This window comes from Crocodylus siamensis, chromosome 3 (genome assembly GCF_052110815.1).
Source record: "Crocodylus siamensis isolate JL-2025a chromosome 3, ASM5211081v1, whole genome shotgun sequence".
Classification (NCBI taxonomy): domain Eukaryota; kingdom Metazoa; phylum Chordata; order Crocodylia; family Crocodylidae; genus Crocodylus; species Crocodylus siamensis.
In genome coordinates this window covers 253744535-253763544 of record NC_143397.1, presented here as the reverse complement: position 1 = coordinate 253763544, position 19010 = coordinate 253744535, and the positions used below count along the sequence as shown (strand labels likewise).

The 19010-nt window shown below is 43.1% G+C and overlaps 1 protein-coding gene across 8 annotated transcripts in view; it reads left to right on the top strand.

The window, feature by feature from the left end:
- The window catches only part of PTK2 (protein tyrosine kinase 2), a 347400-nt gene that overhangs the window by 58771 nt on the left and 269619 nt on the right, over nt 1–19010 (top strand). For 7 of the 8 annotated variants that reach the window (XM_090040716.1, XM_090040720.1, XM_090040715.1 and 4 more), the window contains one exon: nt 8834–8860. The exons of the other annotated variant lie outside the window; for it this stretch is intronic. Coding sequence is in view for 2 of the 7 variants with exons in the window: in XM_090040719.1 (XP_089896845.1) it covers nt 8834–8860 (27 nt within the window). In the remaining 5 variants the exon portion in view is untranslated. The remainder of the gene's footprint in view (nt 1–8833; nt 8861–19010) is intronic. 8 annotated transcript variants of the gene reach the window in all.

The window sequence follows — 19010 nt, the reverse complement described above, 5'->3', positions numbered from 1 at the left end:
AATTGTGGTGTTCCAGACTGTAATGGTACTCCAGGTGTGGCCTCAGCAATGCTGAATAGAGCGGAAGAGTCATTTCCTGTGCTTTGCATACATCACTCCTTTTAATTGCATGCTGGATGTATTAGGTTTTTTTGCAACAATATTACGTTGCAGACTTGCTTTCAGCTTCTGAACCCTGTGCTGTGGCCAAGTGTTCTCCATCTTGTATTTGTGCACTTGATTGTTCCTTTATAAGTGTAGAACTTGGAACTTGTTTCATAGTTGGTCGGGTCGGAAGGGACCTGAGCAGATCATGGAGTCCGACCCCCTGCCATGGCAGGAAAGAGTATTGGGGGCAAGGTGTTCATCTACCCTCCTCTAAAAGATAGGTGGGAAATACAGATTTGAACCCCCTCAACCTGAAGAAAGCACTGAGCTCAGGTCTTACCCTTCCTGGGTGGATTTTCTAATCAATGGACTGCTTATTAAAAGTTGGCACCACCGTCTGCCAGATCAGAAGCAAGCAGCTACAACAGCCTTTTTAAGGGGCCCAATTCTATTGGTGTGTAGATGTGCTGAAAGCATGTGGGGTGCTCTCGGGGGACTCAGTTGCTCTCTGGTTTTTGGATCCTAGTGGAGCTGAGGTGGGAGCTGGGTGTCTAGGTGCTCTGTCACAACAGTTTTGAACCAAAGCAAAGCTGTGGGTACAGGCCTGTATGTGCCTCTGCAATTTTCAAGCCAAATACAGGGAAGCGCTCTGGCTGCTGACAGATGTGAAAAAAACACACAAAATCCTCCCCCTCTATGCAACACTGGTCAGGCCGCAGCTGGAGTACTGCGTCCAGTTCTGGGCGCCGCACTTCAGGAGCATGGAGAGGGTCCAGAGGAGGGGCACTCGCACGATCAGGGGGCAGCAGGGCAGGCCTTATGAGGAGAGGCTACGGGACCTGAACCTGTTCAGCCTCCAGAAGAGAAGGAGGAGGGGGGATCTAGTGGCCTGTTACAAACTAGTCAGGGGGGACCAGCAGGCATTGGGGGAATCCCTGTTCCCCCGAGCACTGCCATGAGTGACTAGAAATAACAGTCACAAGCTGGCAGAGGGTAGATTCAGACTAGATATCAGGAGGCTCTACTTCACAGTCAGGGCGGCTAGGAGCTGGAACCAACTTCCAAGAGAAGTGGTGCTGGCTCCTACCCTGGGGGTCTTGTTCTTAGTGAATTTCTTCTGATTTTGTTTCAGATCACTTACAATTAATCATGGTCATTTTGAATTCTAATCCAGTCATCTACAGTATCTACTGCCCTACCCAGCTTGGTGTCTCTGGAAATTTAATAAGTGTACACTGATTTGCACCCTCCAAGACATGAATGGAATATGAACAGTGGTAGGCTCAGAATCAGACCCCTGTAGAAGGTTGTTTAATACACTTCTAAGTTTGACAGTGAGCTGCTGTTGACTGTTTTGTACATTATTTTCCAGTCAGTTATGTACTCACCTTATCACTTTAATCTAGGCTGTATTTCCTCAGCCCCCTCTGTACATTTTATCTATTATGCAATTACCCTTTTAATCATGCAGTTAATGTAGAATCACAGAAAATCATAGAAAATTAGGGTTGGTAGGGAGCGCAGGAGGTCACCTAGTCCAACCCCTTGCTCAAAGCAGGACCTTCCCCAACTAGATCATCTCAGCCAAGGCTTTGTCTAGCTGGGTCTTAAACCTCCAAGGATGGAGATTCCACCACCTCTCTGGGTGACCTGTTTCAGTGTTTTACTACTCTCCTAGTGATAAAATTCTTCCTAATATCTAACTTCCCTTGCTGCAGCTTGAGCCCATTGCTCCTTGTTTTGTCATCTGCCCCCACTGAGAACAGTCCCGCTCCATCCTCTTTGCTGCAGGGATTTGAAGGCTGCTGTTAAATCCCCCCATAATCTTGTCTTCTCTAGAAAATTTCAGTTCCCTCAGCCTTTCCTCACCAGTCCTGTCCCCCAGCCCCCTCACCATTTTTGTTGCCCTCCACTGGACTCTGTCCAATTTGTCCACGTCCTTTCTGTAGTGGGGGTCCATAACTGAACACAGGACTCCAGATGTGGCCTCACTAGCGCCACATAGAGGCGAATAATCACTTCCCTTGACCTGATGGCAACACACCTGCCAACACAGCCCAGGATGCCATTAGCCTTCTTGGCAACAAGGGCATACTGTTGGTTCCTGTTCATTTTATGGTCTACTGTAACCCCCAGGTCCTTTTCTGCAGAGCTGCTGCCCAGCCAGTCACCCCCAGCCTGTCCCGGTGTATGGGATTGTTCTGTCCTAAGTGCAGGACTTTGCACTTGTCCTTGTTGAATCTCCATGAGATTCCCTTTGGCCCAATCCTCCAATTTGTCTCAGTCACTCTGGATCCTAGACCTATGCTCCAGCATATCTACTACTCCCCCAGCTTGGTCTCATCTGCAGACTTGCTGAGGGTGCACTCTCTGCAATCTTGTAAGTCATTGATGAAGACACTGAACAAAACCAGCCCAAGGACTAACCCCTGTGGCACTCCACTTGATACTGGCTGCCAACTAGACTTTGAGCTATTAATTATTACCCTCTGAGCTCAATGCTCCAGCCAGTTTTCTGTCCACCTCGCAGTCCATTCATTCAGCACATACTTTCTTAGCTTGCCTGTGAGAATGTTGTGGGAGACCATATCAAAAACCTTGCTAAAATCAAGGTTAACCACATCCACTGGTCTCCCCGCATCCACAGCATCAGCCATCTCGTCATAGAAGGCATTCAGGTTGGTCAGGCATGACTTGCCCTTCGTGAATCCATGCCAACTGTTCCTAATCACGTTCTCCTCCAAGTGCTTGGAAATGTAGACCGGCTGCACATGAAAATTAACTGCGACGCCTTAAAGAGATCCAGCCTGCTATAAATGTATTGCTCAAAAATGTGTAATCACTTTATAGATGGTTGCTATCCAGCTTTAATTCACAAATGTAGGCAGCCTGTGGCTGGGAGACTGGAGCTGCTGCGGTCTCCCAGACTGGGCAGCACAGCGCACCTCTGAGGCTGGGTGATCATTGCAATCTCTCAGCCATTGGGTGCTCCGTGCACTCGTGGGGCTGGAAGATTGCAGCAGTGCCCTACAGCTGCTGGGGCCAAGAGTCTTGTGGGCTGTGTGACACAGCCCCACCTGCAGGTGATTCCTGCAGCTGGGAGCTCCTTCAGCAGAAAGGGCTCCCAGCTGTAGGAGCTTGCTAATTGCCGGTCCAGGGAGAGCTAGGATCGGGCTCCCCCTGCACTGGCAGTAGGGTACAATGGGATCTAATTCATGAGCCCACAATCAAGCCTTATGCCATGCACATATGGCATGACGAGAGGGGTAATTGTATGGATGGTACATTACATTGCACAACACCTTTACCTGCATGTGTAGAAGAGGCCTTCAGTTCCCATGAGAATAGCATACTCTCCTATCTCTAGTTACAGACCGGATGTTGCCGAGTGTTCCTGTTTAATATTTTAAAAGCTACGTTTGAAGAGAAATGTGATACATTTGCAAGATACCATTTGAGAAAGACATATAAGGCAGAATATACAGTTCTGTTTTTTTTTTTTTTAAAGCAGTGGTATAGTATATATGTCTAAGTATTGAATATCATAGAAAAAGAATGATACATGGAAAAAAAATTAGGTTTATCGAGTTCATCATTTGCAGAATGTCCTGCCAAAGGCATCTCAGCAGGTATGGAAGAAGCAATATTGTTGTTCCCTAAATGTCTGTCCTGTTGTTAGTTTGTTTATACTAGTCATTTGTAATGTTTCCCTGGCAGTTTTTTGTTTTTTGTTTTTGGCCTGAAAACATCTCTCAGTTTTATTTTGTAGTTCCCTGTCCTTAATCACAGCTTTTCTCCTCTTTGACACTTACTTAGAAGCAAGTCACTGATGACTAAAAATTAGAAGAATGAAATCTGCTAGAAATGTGAAAGATGCTGTAAGGAATGTGACCTAATCCTTTTGTGCCTACCTGGAAATTGGCACATCTTGCTCGTAGTTCACAGCTGTTGCTTGGGCATGATGATAAAAATGTTGGAATCTGCACAGAATGTAACATCTCTTCCAGGTTTTGTATATTTTGTATACAAGTGCATGGAGTACAAAGGAAGACTAGTAACTTTTGAGATTTTTCTAAGATGTTCAGGTGATTTGGAGCAGCTGGTTGAAAATTTAAGTTTGGTTAAACATCTGTAGTTAATGATATAGAGCTGTAAATACATCTTGAGCGATTAGCTTGGGGCGGGGGGGTCAGTACCAGCTGATTAGGGATAGTCCCTTTTAATGACCTTTTTTGAGTGAACTGTTGGCTTGGTCAAAAAACATTTTTGTGTGGCTTTTCACTGGGATTCCTGGGACTGGTTTTTAAAAAAGGATTGTCCCAGTGAAAACAAGAGTTGGTCTGTCCTGTGCTGCTGCCTCCTTCCCCACTCCTTCCCAACCAGCTGGGGTTCTCAAACTTTTGATCCCATGGGCCAGATAAGTGGTGCAGGTCAAGTCTGAGGGCCAGATCAGTCATTGGCCAGCACTGCCCCTCCTTGTTCACAGCAAGATTGTGTCTCAGGGGGTTGGCACCTTCCCCTCCTGATCTCACATGGCAGGATTGGGTCCCATAGGGGCTGGCACTTCTGGCTTTCAGCCCTCTACACTGGGAACTGGGATTGGGTCCTGGGGATTAGGTGCTGTCCCCTTCTAGGCCCCCACACTGGGATTGGGGCCTGAGGCCTGGCCCCACTGTTGGCCAGCCTTGCATGCTGAGATTGAACACTGGATCCAGCACACAGGGCTTGGGGCTTCCCATGCATTCAGAGATTTGGCATTGGGGAACAGTGCTACTGTCCTTTTGCCTGCAAATTTATGGACCCATGGGGAGCCCCATGGACTGGATGACATGGTACTCTGGGCAAGATTTGTCCCACAGGCTGGAGGTTGGGTACCTCTTCTCTAGCATGCTCAGCTGAGACCAAACCTTTGAGATGGCTGAACAGGGTGCCACTTTGAAACTAGGGAAATATGGTCATGCTAATTAAGGAATCAGTGCTAAGGAAGAAGCTTCCTTGTGTCCTTGTTCACCTGTTTCTCCACATGATCAAGAAGCAGACTGGCCATTTAGTCTACCAAGCTGCTACCTCATAGCAAAGGCTGGGAACATTCTTCATAATACTGTATTGCCATGGCTGAACAAGGCACAGTTTTTACAAAGTATGTTAAAGGTGTTACAGATAGGCAGTAAGAAGTCGGTAAATGGCAAGGCTGAATGTGCAGTCTCACCTACACCGCCTTATGTGAGAAATAAGGAAAAAGACTGGGTGGGAGGAGTACAGAGGGACCTCACTGAAACTTGGTCAGTTTGCAGAATAATTCAGTTTTAACTAGTTTCACAGGTGATGGACTTTGGGTAGTTGCCTACTGGTTTTTGTACAGAAAAACATTGTCAACACTTTCAAAATCTGCTATTGCCTTAAAGTCCACAACTTGAAGTGTACTTTTTTTATTAAGAATATCATTTGATTTGAGCATAAATATAAAACATTTCAAGTCATGAAGAGGCTTTGTGACAATAAATGAGGGAATAAAAGCAGATAAGAATTTTAAAATTGGAAGTTGCTGTTGTGTGTCTTTAATAAAAACTAGTTGAAACAAACATTGGCACATAGGGAAAAAAGTAGCGAGCACGTCATGATTGCACATCATTGACTGTTTTTCTCTCTAGCAGCATCTTGTAGAATTTTTACGTTTCATTTGTACTATTATGGACCCATTTTCCTGCAATGGCTTAGATTTCCTGGAGTTGGACGCATTAGCTTTTGTAAGACATGCTTATGCTTATGCTTATGCTTATGCTTAAGGGAAACCTTTGAAAAATGAGACACAAGAAACTGACTAAATGCTCATCCCATTTTGAATAGTCATCTCCGATTCAGATGCCTTAGTTTCCTTGTACAATTCATTTTTAAATCTAACAATGTGTGAACTTATCTTAACAAACAGGGTCTCCTGTAAGTATTTAATGACCATTTGTAGAAAAATTTGTGCCGACCAGGAAACTTCAGTTGTCCCTGTGGTGCCAGGCCTGTTCTCTGTCCATTTATGAAATTAATCGAGGGTAAGACTTGGAGCTAATTACTTGACAGTTATTGCTCCAGTAGGTATGGTCCTGGGCCCTGATCTGGTAATGAGCTCCACATGGCTGGATCCTCGTTGTTTTAGTGAGCTCCTTCTGCCCAGATGGAGTCCTTTGCAGGAATAGGGCCAAGAGTGTTAATTTAAAATTGCTTTTATTTTACCTGTTGTTATTTAAGGAAGGTACGTTTTGTGTTTTGCACATGTGCATGTATGTTTAGTGCACAACTCCCTTGAGAAGATGTTGATGTGAACTCTATGGCTAACCCCCATAGTGCAGCTTTACAAAGCTTAATATTTAATGTTATAAGCATCTGCATTTTACTGTAATGAGTACTAGATAAAGATGTTATTTACTTAATTTTTTTAAATGTCTTGGGTGAGGATGCTGAATAAAAGTTAATCTGATTTAAAAAGAATAAATATTGGGCTATAAACAGTGATCCTTTGCATCTAGACTAGTTTATTGAATACTAGAATAATTTACTAGTTTCCAAATATTCTTTATTGTAACTAGATTATATCCAGGTTTCTGTACCTTTTTTTTTTAGTTCTGTAGAATTTGAATGTAGAGGTTAATTTGCATCATAACAGATTAAACAAAACGCATGCAATTTTATTTAGGAAATTTCATTTTATCATTGGCTATTATAAATGTAATTGATATTATAGGTCACTAAGTGTATGGATGCATTAATAGTGGATAGCTGTATTCCCAACAGATTTTTCTGATAGTGACCTGGTAAAAACAAATGGACAAAACTGGGACATGGAGCATTGTAAATAAGTAGAGGGTGAGACAGATTTTCCTAAACTAAAATGAATCAACGGGCGTCTGAATTGTCACTAAAATGTGCATTTCTTTTCTACCACTGCAAAGATTCATTCCATGTCCACTGATCCGTGTTCCATGTAGAAACTATCGCCGGAGGCAAGTTGAGGCTTTTCCTTCCTGAAGTTTATGCAGCTCCTTCCTGCCTGTTTTTTGTTTTCTCCTATTTAAGGGCATCTCTTATTACATCAGCAAGTTTTGCTTGTAAGCAGACAGTTTGGTGAGCATATATTTATAAATGTAAACTGTTCCCTCTCAAAGCTTGCTGTTATTTCACCAGAATAATATGTGGAGCGTTTTATTTAATAATATTATATCCTGTTCTTGTTTTTGCATTTTAAGAGTGTTTTGGTTTGATGGGTGGGCATTGCCAGTTCAGTAACTTCTGTGTATTCAGAGAACCTTGAAGTTCAGTTTTAAAATCTGCAGTGAGACAACTTTTAAAGATTTCTTGTTGTAGATGTTTGCTCCTTCAATATTAAACTTTTATCTGCTTTTAAAACAACATCGATTATAAGCCTAAGCAAACAAAATATTAGGATCGCTGTGATACTACTGTATTTGCCAGCACCACATTGATTAACCTTTAGCTTCCTTCTAATATGCAGTGAAACAAAGAGACCATCTGCCCTGGCACACGCTTTCAGTCTGCTCCTGTTCCTGTCCTTCTGGAGGAAGTCCAAGGTTCACAGGGGCTTCTTCCACAATAAATGTGTTAATACTTCATTCAGCATTGCCCTCTTCCTTGTTAAACTCTGCTTCTTCTCTCTGCAGTGGTCTGCTCTGATATTCTTCATCTTTGTTGCCTTGGGTTCTTTCTCAGTAATTACCCCGCCCTAAATTTTCCTCTTCCATGCTGATTATTATACTAGTAAGTGTCCGTTCTCTTCTCATTCTTCCTTCCCTGAGTTGCATCCCTTCTTGATTTTTCCCTGTTCAGGCTTTTCCTGTCCTGTTCCTGCTGTTGTCTTTTTTTTTCAGAACTTGCCCCTGACTCTTAAGGGGGCCCACTCACAGTCGGGGATCTAGAGGACAAAGCTGATTACTGGACATCTGAAAGGCAGGGGACAGGAATGAAGCCAGATAAAAATGTTATGTGTATTTGCTTTTATAATTAGTGATGAATCCCCTTGCTTGTCTTGCCTTTGGGGCCTCATTTGTAGTACTATCTGTAACTCTTCAGGGTAGTGACTTTGTCATTTCAGCTATCTGTAAAGCACCTGGCAGACAGATGTTGCTGCACAAATTGTAGTAATCAAAGGCATACCCTGTCAATCTAAATCTGACTGTCGCTCAGCTCTCTTTAGGCATTATTTGAGCCATCAGTAAGTGTAATTTGTACGACTTATCATATCTGACGTCTTATTTGGTTAATTAAATGTTTAAATAATGTTCCTTGTAATAGATTTTGGCTAAGCTTTAAGATAAGAAGAATAGGACATGGGGTGTATAAGCCAACAAAACTCTCTTCAGGGAAGGATTGGGCCTGAAAATATCTTCCCAGAAAAGTTGAAGGTTTCAGAAAAATGAGAAACTAAAACTAGTAGTTATAACAAAATCATTTATGCAATAGTAGTTCAACACCTTTGTGCCCTGCTACAATAATTACACCTATCACTGAACAGTGTAATGTCTTCATTACAAACTAGTCAGTGTAGTCTTTATCCCTCAATTAGGTGAGTAAAGAATAATCCTGTTAATGAACTCTGTGCCTAAGGAGGCTGATTTTTGCTTTGCCTATAGCATGCCTGGCAGCTAAAGGGCTGCTTTAGATAATTTGTTGCAGCAGAACAGTGTCTAGGCTACTTGGACTATTCAATATTTTTCTTATGTTAAATTTCTTTTTCTTACAGATATTTCAAGACTTTCCTTTCCAGCAGGTAAGCCTTTGTCTGCTATTTATATTTTACTGTGTTATACAACAACTTTTAGTTGCGTCTTTGGGATATCTTGTATATAATCAAAGTTCCTAGTTCGATACCTATCCAGGTGAGGACCAAGACCAGTGCTATGGTCAAAACAAGTGGTACAGGGAATTTATAGGCTAACAAAGGATATTTTGACATGTGAGTGTGGGAAACTGTGATGATTGTATGCAATTTACTTCTATTTTTATAATGACCTAAAACAAAGTAGAAGATGCACAGTGAAATTCTAGAGCAGCAAACAAGTAGGCACTCAAAGCTAGCACTATGGATTAAGGCGGAGGGCAGCCTTCAAGGAAACAAGAATGAATAAGTACAAATGGTTAGTGCTGTGAAGAATTTTTATAGGTAGGAATGGGAGAAATGAGCAGCAGATAAATTAACTTGTGCAAAGTCCTAAGACACAGCTGGAAATAGAACCCATGTCCTTGCCAGGTCTTGTGACCTTACTACTAAGGATGTTATAAATTATTCCTGTTTTAAAAATGGTATTGATTACTGTGTAACCTTGTTTGAAATCAGTTAGGTCTTGACTTTGCAGATTGTCTCAGTAGTAATTGTGAGGAAACTTTGAAGTACAACTTAATGAGGGCCTCCAGTGCTGTCCTGCATGTTCAGAATAGATTATTCTTTTTCTGACTTTACAGCATTTAAAAAAATGTACCTGTTTAGCATAATGTGTATCTGTGACTGACTTTGTCATTTAATAGACCATGACATTTCTGTTAGTAAGAATGAACCCAAGCCATGCTTAAAATCTGAGCAAAGTGCAACGGAGTGAGTTTGGACTTGGATGTGCTGTGTCAGACCTATTGACATTTGATAGTCATCGGCTATTTTGCTTAAATATCTATACTGTTTTCAGTTGTAACATCAGAGGAACTGAATCCTTTACTACAGGAGTCTCAAACTAATCCTGTGGTAGATCCAAAAATGGGGCTTCTTGAGGGCCAAATTCAAACCCGGTGGCAGCATGGTGAGTGCTTGTTGCCAAAGCACTCCCCCTCCAACCAACAAGTCCCCACAGCTTTGAATTCTGCAGCAAGTATTGGACTCCCTGGGAGTCCCATGAGCCAGATCCAGCCCACAACCTTTTTTTTGGACACCTTTGCTTTACTACACAGCATATTTTATATTTATCCAGGCCAGTTCAAATGGCCCAGTAGACCAGGTCCAGGGTGCAAGCTGCAGGTTGTCAACCACTGAGTTGGTGGATTTTTCCTTTCTGTTACCCTAGATTTCAGAGTTTTGTGAGTGTTATTTTGAGCAAGTGGGGACAAATACATACCAGTAGGGAACTCAGTACATGGTGTTAAGATGGGCTTGAACATCTTGTGTGTTTGATTTACCTCATATTGACCAGAAGGTGACTTTGGGTCCTGGTGGTGTAGCAGAGCAAGATTAGAGATGCTAAGTACACTCATAGTAAAGGGGAGATAGAAGACAGAGGGGAGAGAATTGCAGACCACACACAAATGGTGTGTTTGTGAAAAAAAATAAAGGAAACTTCAGTTTTCTCCTTTTCATAATAAAGAGCATGCAGTTAAGTCCTATTTCTGAAGACTGAGCACCATTGGACTTTTAGGGAGAAGAATGAGGAGATTTCCTTCTTGGTGGGGATAATGCTGCCTTCTAGCGTGATGGACAGCAAATAAGGAAAGGTGCACTTAACTCCTATGATTCCATGAAATTCAGATAACTTTGGAAAATCTTGCAGAAGAACTACAAAGCTAGAAACAGAACACCTTGAACTGAAAATAGAATTAAGTTTCAGGTTTTCAAGGGTGACAGTATAAGAAAAAATAAGATTGCTATATATATTATCTTTAATGTGACAGTAACTGGTTTAAAGTTGACTGCAGCGGGTAGTAGAAATGTTCTGGCTGCTTGCAGTGTGTTCCCCTTGGTGCTGTAGATTTGCATTACAATGCATCATGTTTCTGCAGTATCTGAAGACTGCAGTAGCAACAAGGACATTTCCAGTGGTCTCCGCTGTAGTGTGTAGTTCCTCTTGTAGTCAGTGGCACACAAAGGTCATCCAGAACATTTCCTTTTCACTTTGATTTCATAGTAAAACCTTTTTGTAAGAATGATTGAGTGTGTGCTGTTGAATGTATTAGTTGATTAGGTAGTTTTGTTAAACCATCACACAAGGGAGTTATCCTACATTTCTCTAATCTGTATCACTTCTTTGAAGTCTTTGTGCAGCTTACTTTTCTGTTTCTTTTAATTGAGGCCAAGACTGTGAATATTGCGCATTTTAGAGTGCAAATCAGTGGAGAATTTGAGGGCAACATACTACATTTTTATCATTTCAAAGCTGCCCAGAAGAGAACACCCAATGCATTTAACCATGTGTAAGGTTGCTTTAATAAGCAAGCTTGTTTATAACACGCTTGGGGAAATGGAGAGTTTCCTTTGGGGCATGCAATGTCCCTTAAAATGTGAGCACTGTCTGGATTAAAAATGATTAGTCACTAGATGAAATGTGGTTTTGCCTCTTTCTTTGCTTAAAACAAACTTGGTGCATGATAGTTTTTTACTTTTTTTAATACATATTTTATCATTCTTTACTCAGCTTTAGCATAATGGTAACTTTTGATTATGATGTTCTATTACAAATAACTAATACTAAAAGCTAGAATATCAAGCAGTTTTTAAAAAGCAGATGTATGTATGTAAAGTACTCATACAACGTAACAGGGTAACTCGAGGAAAGGAGAGAGGATATGAAAAGGGTTCAACCAAGTAACATGTTTACCTGAATCCACAATGCCTTTGAATTTAAGATGACCCCCAATAATGAAATTAGTCTCTACCACCACCACCACCAGGGAAAACAGCAGCAGAGGGGCAGGCAATGGAGTCGAGCAGCAGGACTCTGTCCCTTGTCCCGTGCCTGCAGCTCCCCCCTTGTACCTTGTCCCCTGTCACTTGCTCCCTGACCTCCCTGCTGGTACCTGCACCCCTGCCATAGTCAGAGATGCAGTACTTTTCCTCCCACCCAGAGCTACCACCATTGCTTCCTCCCTGGGCTGGGTAACAGCCACCGTGTCCTCTGTGCCCTAGGCTGGAGTGGGGTCAAAGCTAGAGCAGCAAGTGGCAAGGGGGAAGAGGGCTTGCAGCTTCAATTGTGACCCTGAGCCCAGGTCAGGGCCGGAGCCACAGCTGCTTGCCCCCTTGCTTTGTCCTGGAACCCAAGACGAGAGACTTTATTTTCCTCTTGTTGAACAGGGAAAATACTTTGTCTTGGATTCAAGTAAAGATGGTGTATGCTGACCTCTGAGTCAGAAATATCACAGACATCCTCACAGAACAAGACCAGAAGATGGTGTGCCATTAAGAAGGACAGAAGCTGTTCTCAGGGTGAATGGAGTAGAATGGCATATATTTAAAAGTAACTGCCATTTTTAAGTGTACTGTACATAAGTTGGCTGAACAGAAGAAAGGGCTGGTAGAATTCTTTTCAGTTATCTTAAAGTATCGAACAGGACTTGTAAGTAGGTCAAGCTTCCAGTGCTTAATTAGGACTAAAGAAATCAGAAGCAGCACACCTTCAACTTCGCTTTAAGGAAGATTTGCTTCCTACGTTATGAATGCATCTGAGTCTGTTCTTCCTCGAGAGCTACTTCTGCCTTGACATAGTCAGGAAATCAGCCAACTGTAGACATCCGCTTACCTAAACGTTCATCATCCGTGCATCCTTTTACCTAAACAGCCCTTCTCCCTCATAGCTCATGCATACAACTTGGTGTGTGGTTCTAAGGCTGCATATATATATATATATATAATGTTACTGATGTAACCCCATCTTTTCTACTTGAACTCTAGCATAACGAACACAAGAGTTGTGGATAAATATGTCAAACCTAGGTAGAAGATAGACTATAAAATTAAAATAACATTTTAAACTGATCAAAAGAAATACTTTTTCACACGGCTTGGATGTTGACTCTGAAATGCTCTGATATAGGAAGCTGTAGAGGCCAAGAACTTGGCATGGTTTGCAAAAGGTATGGACCTCATGCATAACCAGAGTCGTCATAATTAATGTTAATTAAACATGTGGAGAAGGGATGGCAAATCTGATATTTCAGGGTTTAACCCTATCTCTTAACTATTTGAGCTCAGAATGGATTGTAATGTGTACGTATGACAGCACAAATTATTTAACTGTCTGCTTTTCACCTTAACCCTGAAGCATTTGGTCACGTTTCTAAACTAAATATTGGTTATGTGACCCCAGGTATGATCCAGTGTGACGATTCTTATCTTCCTTCTGTAGAAATAGAAGAATTACTCAAATTTATGACATTACCTAGCTTTATACTACTGGGAGGGTGGGGGACAGCTGAATGTATGACTCAATAGCCTGCTTAGAAATATGCATTATAATTAACATCTTTATTTAAAGTGTCACAGTAAGAAAGCATAATGTAACCAAATATGTAGGCAGAAAAAATAAAGGTATTAAGTACTGGCTCTGAATCTTTTTGCCAGCTGTAGTTTTAAATTAACATTTCCCTGTTTACATGCTTTCTCTCTCATTTTGCTATGTGCAAGGCCACCCATACAGGGAGTAATTGCTGAACAGGGAAGGTAGCAAAAAAGACTGTGCACAAACATTTTCAAACATCCTGCTGAAAGTTAGTGTAAATTAAACAAGACTTTCAAAGGTGCCTTGGAGTCGAGATGATTTCCAATGCACAAAGTAAATTCTGTTTTCAGAAATGTTAAAAAGCACTGTTTTAATTGTAGTTCTACAGTTTTATAGCTTATTTATGTGGTGCTTCCTTGTGTTTATTAGTCAAAGTAATTAGTATCTGTAAATGAGAGATTACTGAGTTAAAAGATTTTTCAGTGCGTGTAAGATGAAAGTTAGGAGATTGGCCTGCCAGCCTGTATGCTGTATACATTCCAAAAGGTTCCCAAGGATTTTCTTTATTCTACTATGTTTGTATTAGGAGTTCAGTTCTTTTCATTAACTGGCGGTAATGATAATGTAGAGATGGAAGAATTCAATATATCAAGGAGTCTATGTCCTGTCAGGTCAGGATCATTACCAGGGATTCTAATTTTTTTCCTCTTTAGTTCCATAATGTCAAGTGATGGGATTTTACAGTTTCTCCCGGAAGATTGTTCTTCAGACTAGTGGATGTTCTTGTGAGAGAGTTTTCCTTGGTGTTCATGGTAAATTTCCCTATTCTTAATACTATTCCACTACTCCTAGCAATACCATTTTATTACATTATTTTTTTCTACCTCTTTGGTGTTGACGTCTCAAATATTGCTTTATATTTTCCAAGCTGCTGCTGGTGGGTGGGTAGTGGTTTGACTTCAAGACCTAACAGAGTTCTGCGCTGACCATGCTAATTGCTGTATAAATACATGATATGACCAAAGATGCGGCAGTCATAATAGACAACACTTAAAAGATGGAAGGAAGGAAGGAAGTATTATCCCTTACTTGCAGATGTTTTCTTCTTGTCTTAATTTTAATGACCGTACCCAAGTTCTCAGAAGAACACATGATCTAGAATTGAACATATATTGTGTGCCAGCCCATGTCTTTAGGATATCATAGGAAAATAGGATGGGGGAGGACCTCATGAAGTCATCTAGTTCAGCCCCCGCTAAAGGCTAGACATTCCTGACCTAATGTCTGTCTGACCTGCTCTTGAAACTTTCTAGGAATGCAGATTCCACAACTTGTCTAGGTGTAGCCTATTCCAGTGTTTCAGCACTCTCAGAGTCTGAAAGTTCTTCTTAGTCTCCAGTCTAAATTTTCTCTGATGCATCTTGAGGCCATTGCTCCTAGTCCTGTTCCTTGAAGCCACAGAGAAAAGCCCATCTCCATCCTCTGTATAATCACCCTTCAGGCATTTTGAAACTACAGTGGCAACAGAAGATAGAAAAGCAGGAACAGCAGAAACAGCATGTTGTGGACCAAATCAAGAACCCAGAGCTGTCCACGTGGCATGGAAATGTATGGCCAAGCTGCAGCAGAGTCTGTCGATCCCCAGTGCGCCTCCTCAGCCATATTCAGACCCATAGATAAGACAGTCATAGAAGATAATCATCCTATACTGTGAGAGATTGCCAACAATTTGAAGACTGTTATCAAAACTGACAGAGAGCAGATTTAGACTTGACATTAGGAAGAACTTTTTTACAGTAAGAGTTACCAGAATCTGGAATGGACTTCCAAGTGTGGTGGTGCTCTCCCATACCTTGGAGGTCTTTAATAGGAGCCTGGACAAACACCTGGCTGGGGTCATCTGACACCAGCACTCTCTTCCCCAGGGCAGAGGGTCGGACTCTATGATCTACTGAGAAGTCCCATTCTACCCTGAAAATCTATGAGACAGCCTCCCAGTTTTCTCTTCTCCAAACTAAATAATTCCAAGTTCTTTCAGCCTTTCCCCATAAGTCATGCTTCCCAGGTCTCTAATTCTTTTTGTTGCCCTGCACTAGACTGTTTTCAAACTGCCCGCATCCTTCTTGAAGTGTGGGGCCCAAAAGTGGGAACATAATTGCAGGTGAGGCCTCACCAGTCCTGAATAAAGCAGAAGAATCACTCCCCTTGATTTGCAAAAGGCATTGCTGATAATACCACCTAGTACACTGTTGAAAGCATCTTGCTCAAGGGTGCATATAATACAGCCTGTGGGCCGGATCCAGCCCATGGAGGGTCTTTCTTTGGCCTGCTGTGGGTCCATCGGTCCCATCTGGCCTGTGGCATGTCCCGCTGCCCCTGGGCGTGCAGGGGGGGCTGGGGTGGCTCCATGGCTGTGCTTAATTTCTAAGCAGCCCAGGTGCCAGGAGCTCCTTCCAGCTGCTGCCCCGGCCCTGGTGCCATGGAGACTGGCAGGGACCCGCATGTACAGCCCTGGCCCTGGCTCAGGCTGCCCCGATCAGAATGGACCAGCTGGGACCTGTGCATGCTGAGCAGTGGTGCAAGTGGCTGCGGCTAGGCAGAAGATGCTGCTGGATGTGGGGGGAAAGCGGCTACCATCCCCTTGCTGCTGCCAGGCCCTTCTTGCTGCAGCTGTCTGGAGCCCACGCCCAGGCTGCCCTGCAGGTCCTCTCCACCGCTGTCACCACTGCCATCAGTGCTGCTTCTGGGTGGAACAGCAGTGGCAGTAGAGAGGAGCTGCTGGCAGCACAGGCACAGGCTCCAGGTGACTGCACTAAGAAGGGCCTGGCAGTTTCAAGGGGGCGGTGGGTGCTTTTCCCCCATGCTCAGCAACAGCCTCTGCCTGGCTGCGGCTGCTGTTCATCATGGTGCGGGCCAGGGTCAGGGCAGTGCTCATAGGTCCTGGTTGGTATGGAGCTGGTGTGCTCTGGCTGGGGTAGGTCTGCAGTTGGGGTGCAGGGTGGGCTGGGGCCAGGGCTGTGTGCTCAGCTGCTGCTGGGCACTGGTGATGGTGAAGAGCCATAGGTGTGCCAGCTCTCAGGCTGTTGCTGGGGGTGGGGAGGAGAAAGGGTGGGATGCTGACAGCTCCCAAAACTGCCTACATTGCCTGTGGGCCCAAATAATTGCCCGCCCCAATGTAGTTTCTCTGAGTAATCCATAACCTGATCTTCTGCTACTCTAGGCCGTTTGTCTCCTTCCCTGTCTTTGCTGCCAACTGTGCTCGTCATCTGGTAGCTGACTATTCATGAAGCCTGAAGTAAAATAGACATAAAATACTTCAACCTTCTCTGCATCATTGATCAGTAGGTTGCTGTCTGCATTCAGCAAGGGATTTGCACTTTCTTTGCTCTTCCTTTTTCTGCCATAGGAGCAAACATACTCTTAGAGTGGTTTCAAAAGGTCAAGAGGAGCTGCTGCTGGGAAGTGTGCAGAGGCTGTTATGCCGGAACTGTTATTCTAATATTATAAAAGCCTAAATCTGTCTGTCTGTAACTCTTTATTTGCACTCTGATTGGCTGATGGAAATAGCCAATCAGTGCCAACAAGGATGGGGGAGCACTGCCATGATTCCGAAACCCCGCTGAGGACTGGACCCCGCTCCCTGCAAGAGGCAGAGCAGTGGTGGCACTCCATCCCAGCCCCTCCCCCTCCCCCCTATTATTCTCGACAGGCAGTTGGCTAGTCTGTATGTAAGTAGCTAGCAATACAAGTGTAGTGAAACTGCCCCAGCTTTTGTCTTTGCTTCATCCTGGGTCAAAGCTGGGGCGACTTAGCTCGCTTACCTTGCTCCAGCGCAGGTACAGGTAACAATTACGGAACGACAGCTCTCCTTTTGCTCAAACTCTTAATCGCAAGATCATCTTTACTCTTCATCGATTCAGTTGAACCTTTTAAGTAATTTTCTAGTAAACCTGATTCTTCGTCACAGTTGTAGTTGCTCTTCTGTGAACTCTCACTAAATAGCTGTTGTCTTTTTTCTTAATAATATGCCGACACAGTTCCATATGCGAGTCAAGAACTTGATACTTTAATGGTCTTTTATCTTTGATGTAGTTTGTTCCATATGATAGAGTCCATATCAAAGATTATTTGAATTAATTTTATAACAGTATATTAAGTATAGTCCTGTAATCCCAAAATATTAGCTCTGAATACTGAGGCCTGGAAAATGCCTTTCCCATTAGTCTTTATTACCCCAAAATACCTGGCAATTTATAGAACATCCTAAGTGGAGAAATCCCTAAGGATTTCCCTGACAAGGATTGTTTCAGCAGCTAACTTAATGCAGGTAATGTGAAGTGGAACAAAGCAGCTTTTTTATCTCAAGCACAGAACACAATAATGTGAGGAGGGGAAAAATGGTAATTCATTGAAATGATTGGGGGCACATAGGTAGCTTGAATGTAACTTGCTAAAATTATACTAGAAAATGTAGTTAATAACTTTGTGCTAGCAAAAAGTGTATGCTTTTTGTTCTGTCTGCAGGTTAGCGTAAGCTATGTCTGCTTCTCAAGACCTGTGGGAGGGTAGTTTGTGCCTCAAAGCTTAGCTGACATCTCTCTCCCAACTGTATAGTTGATACCATAAAACAGTATTCAGCAATCTGTGGTTTGTGGGGTGATTTTATCTGTTACAAGAAGTGTGGTCACCAGTGATTCAGTGGTAGGTGTCTTCTGTGGTGGCAGAGGGGAATTTGCATGCCTTACATTGCCTGAGGGAAGCAGCAGTGGCTGGGTTGGAAGTACCGTTGCTCCGTGGAGCCAGCAGTGTTATTTCGGCCCATGTTCCAAAGGGCTGCCAGCCCTGCAATAAAAGATCATAAAAAACCCTGCCTGTGGGTTCCTCAGAGACCCATAGGTAGGTCCATAATTCTGTTTTATGCAAAAGTGTGTTCCTCGAGACATTAGTTTGTTGCTAATGGAAATGATGCACTTGTCTACAAACCAAGTAACCCTATATAAATGATACCAAGATGTGATGCTGTGTACTTTGCCATCTAAAGAGAGCGTAACCCAATGGATTATGGCTTAAGGAACATTAAATAGATTTGTCATTTAAAACAGAGTGAGAACAATGCGTGCCAGTTGTTACATTTCTCTTTGCACATTGTGAGGTGGGCAGCAACAGAAATATGCAAGCTTACTTTTTCCAGACATTGAGTTACTTTTAGCTTCTTTACAGTTTTCAGAGGTACCGTATTTTCCCATTTATAACCCCTAACTTTTTCACCCCAAACCAGCTGGTGAAGAAGGGTTCATATTATATATGGGTAAAACGGTCGAACGGTCACAAACTCCTGCAAGACCGTTTCAGGCTGGACATAAGGAAGAATTTCTTTACTGTCCGAGCCCCCAAGGTCTAGAACAGTCTGCCAGCGGAGGTGGTTCAAGCACCTACATTGAACACCTTGAAGAGTAAATTGGATGCTTATCTTGCTGGGATCCTATGACCCCAGCTGACTTCCTGCCCTTTGGGCAGGGGGCTGGACTCAATCTCTCGAGGTCCCTTCCAGCCCTGATGTCTATGAAATCTATGAAAAACGGATCCCCATGGGTCTGGAAATCTGGTGGCAGGGGGGTTGTTTGCAGCATTAATTGACTTGGCTCCAAACTTGGTGCACTGTGTTGGCCCTCAGGCCCCATCCAGAGTGTGGGCCTGGCAGCAGGCTCAGTTCCTTTGCTGCTGCTG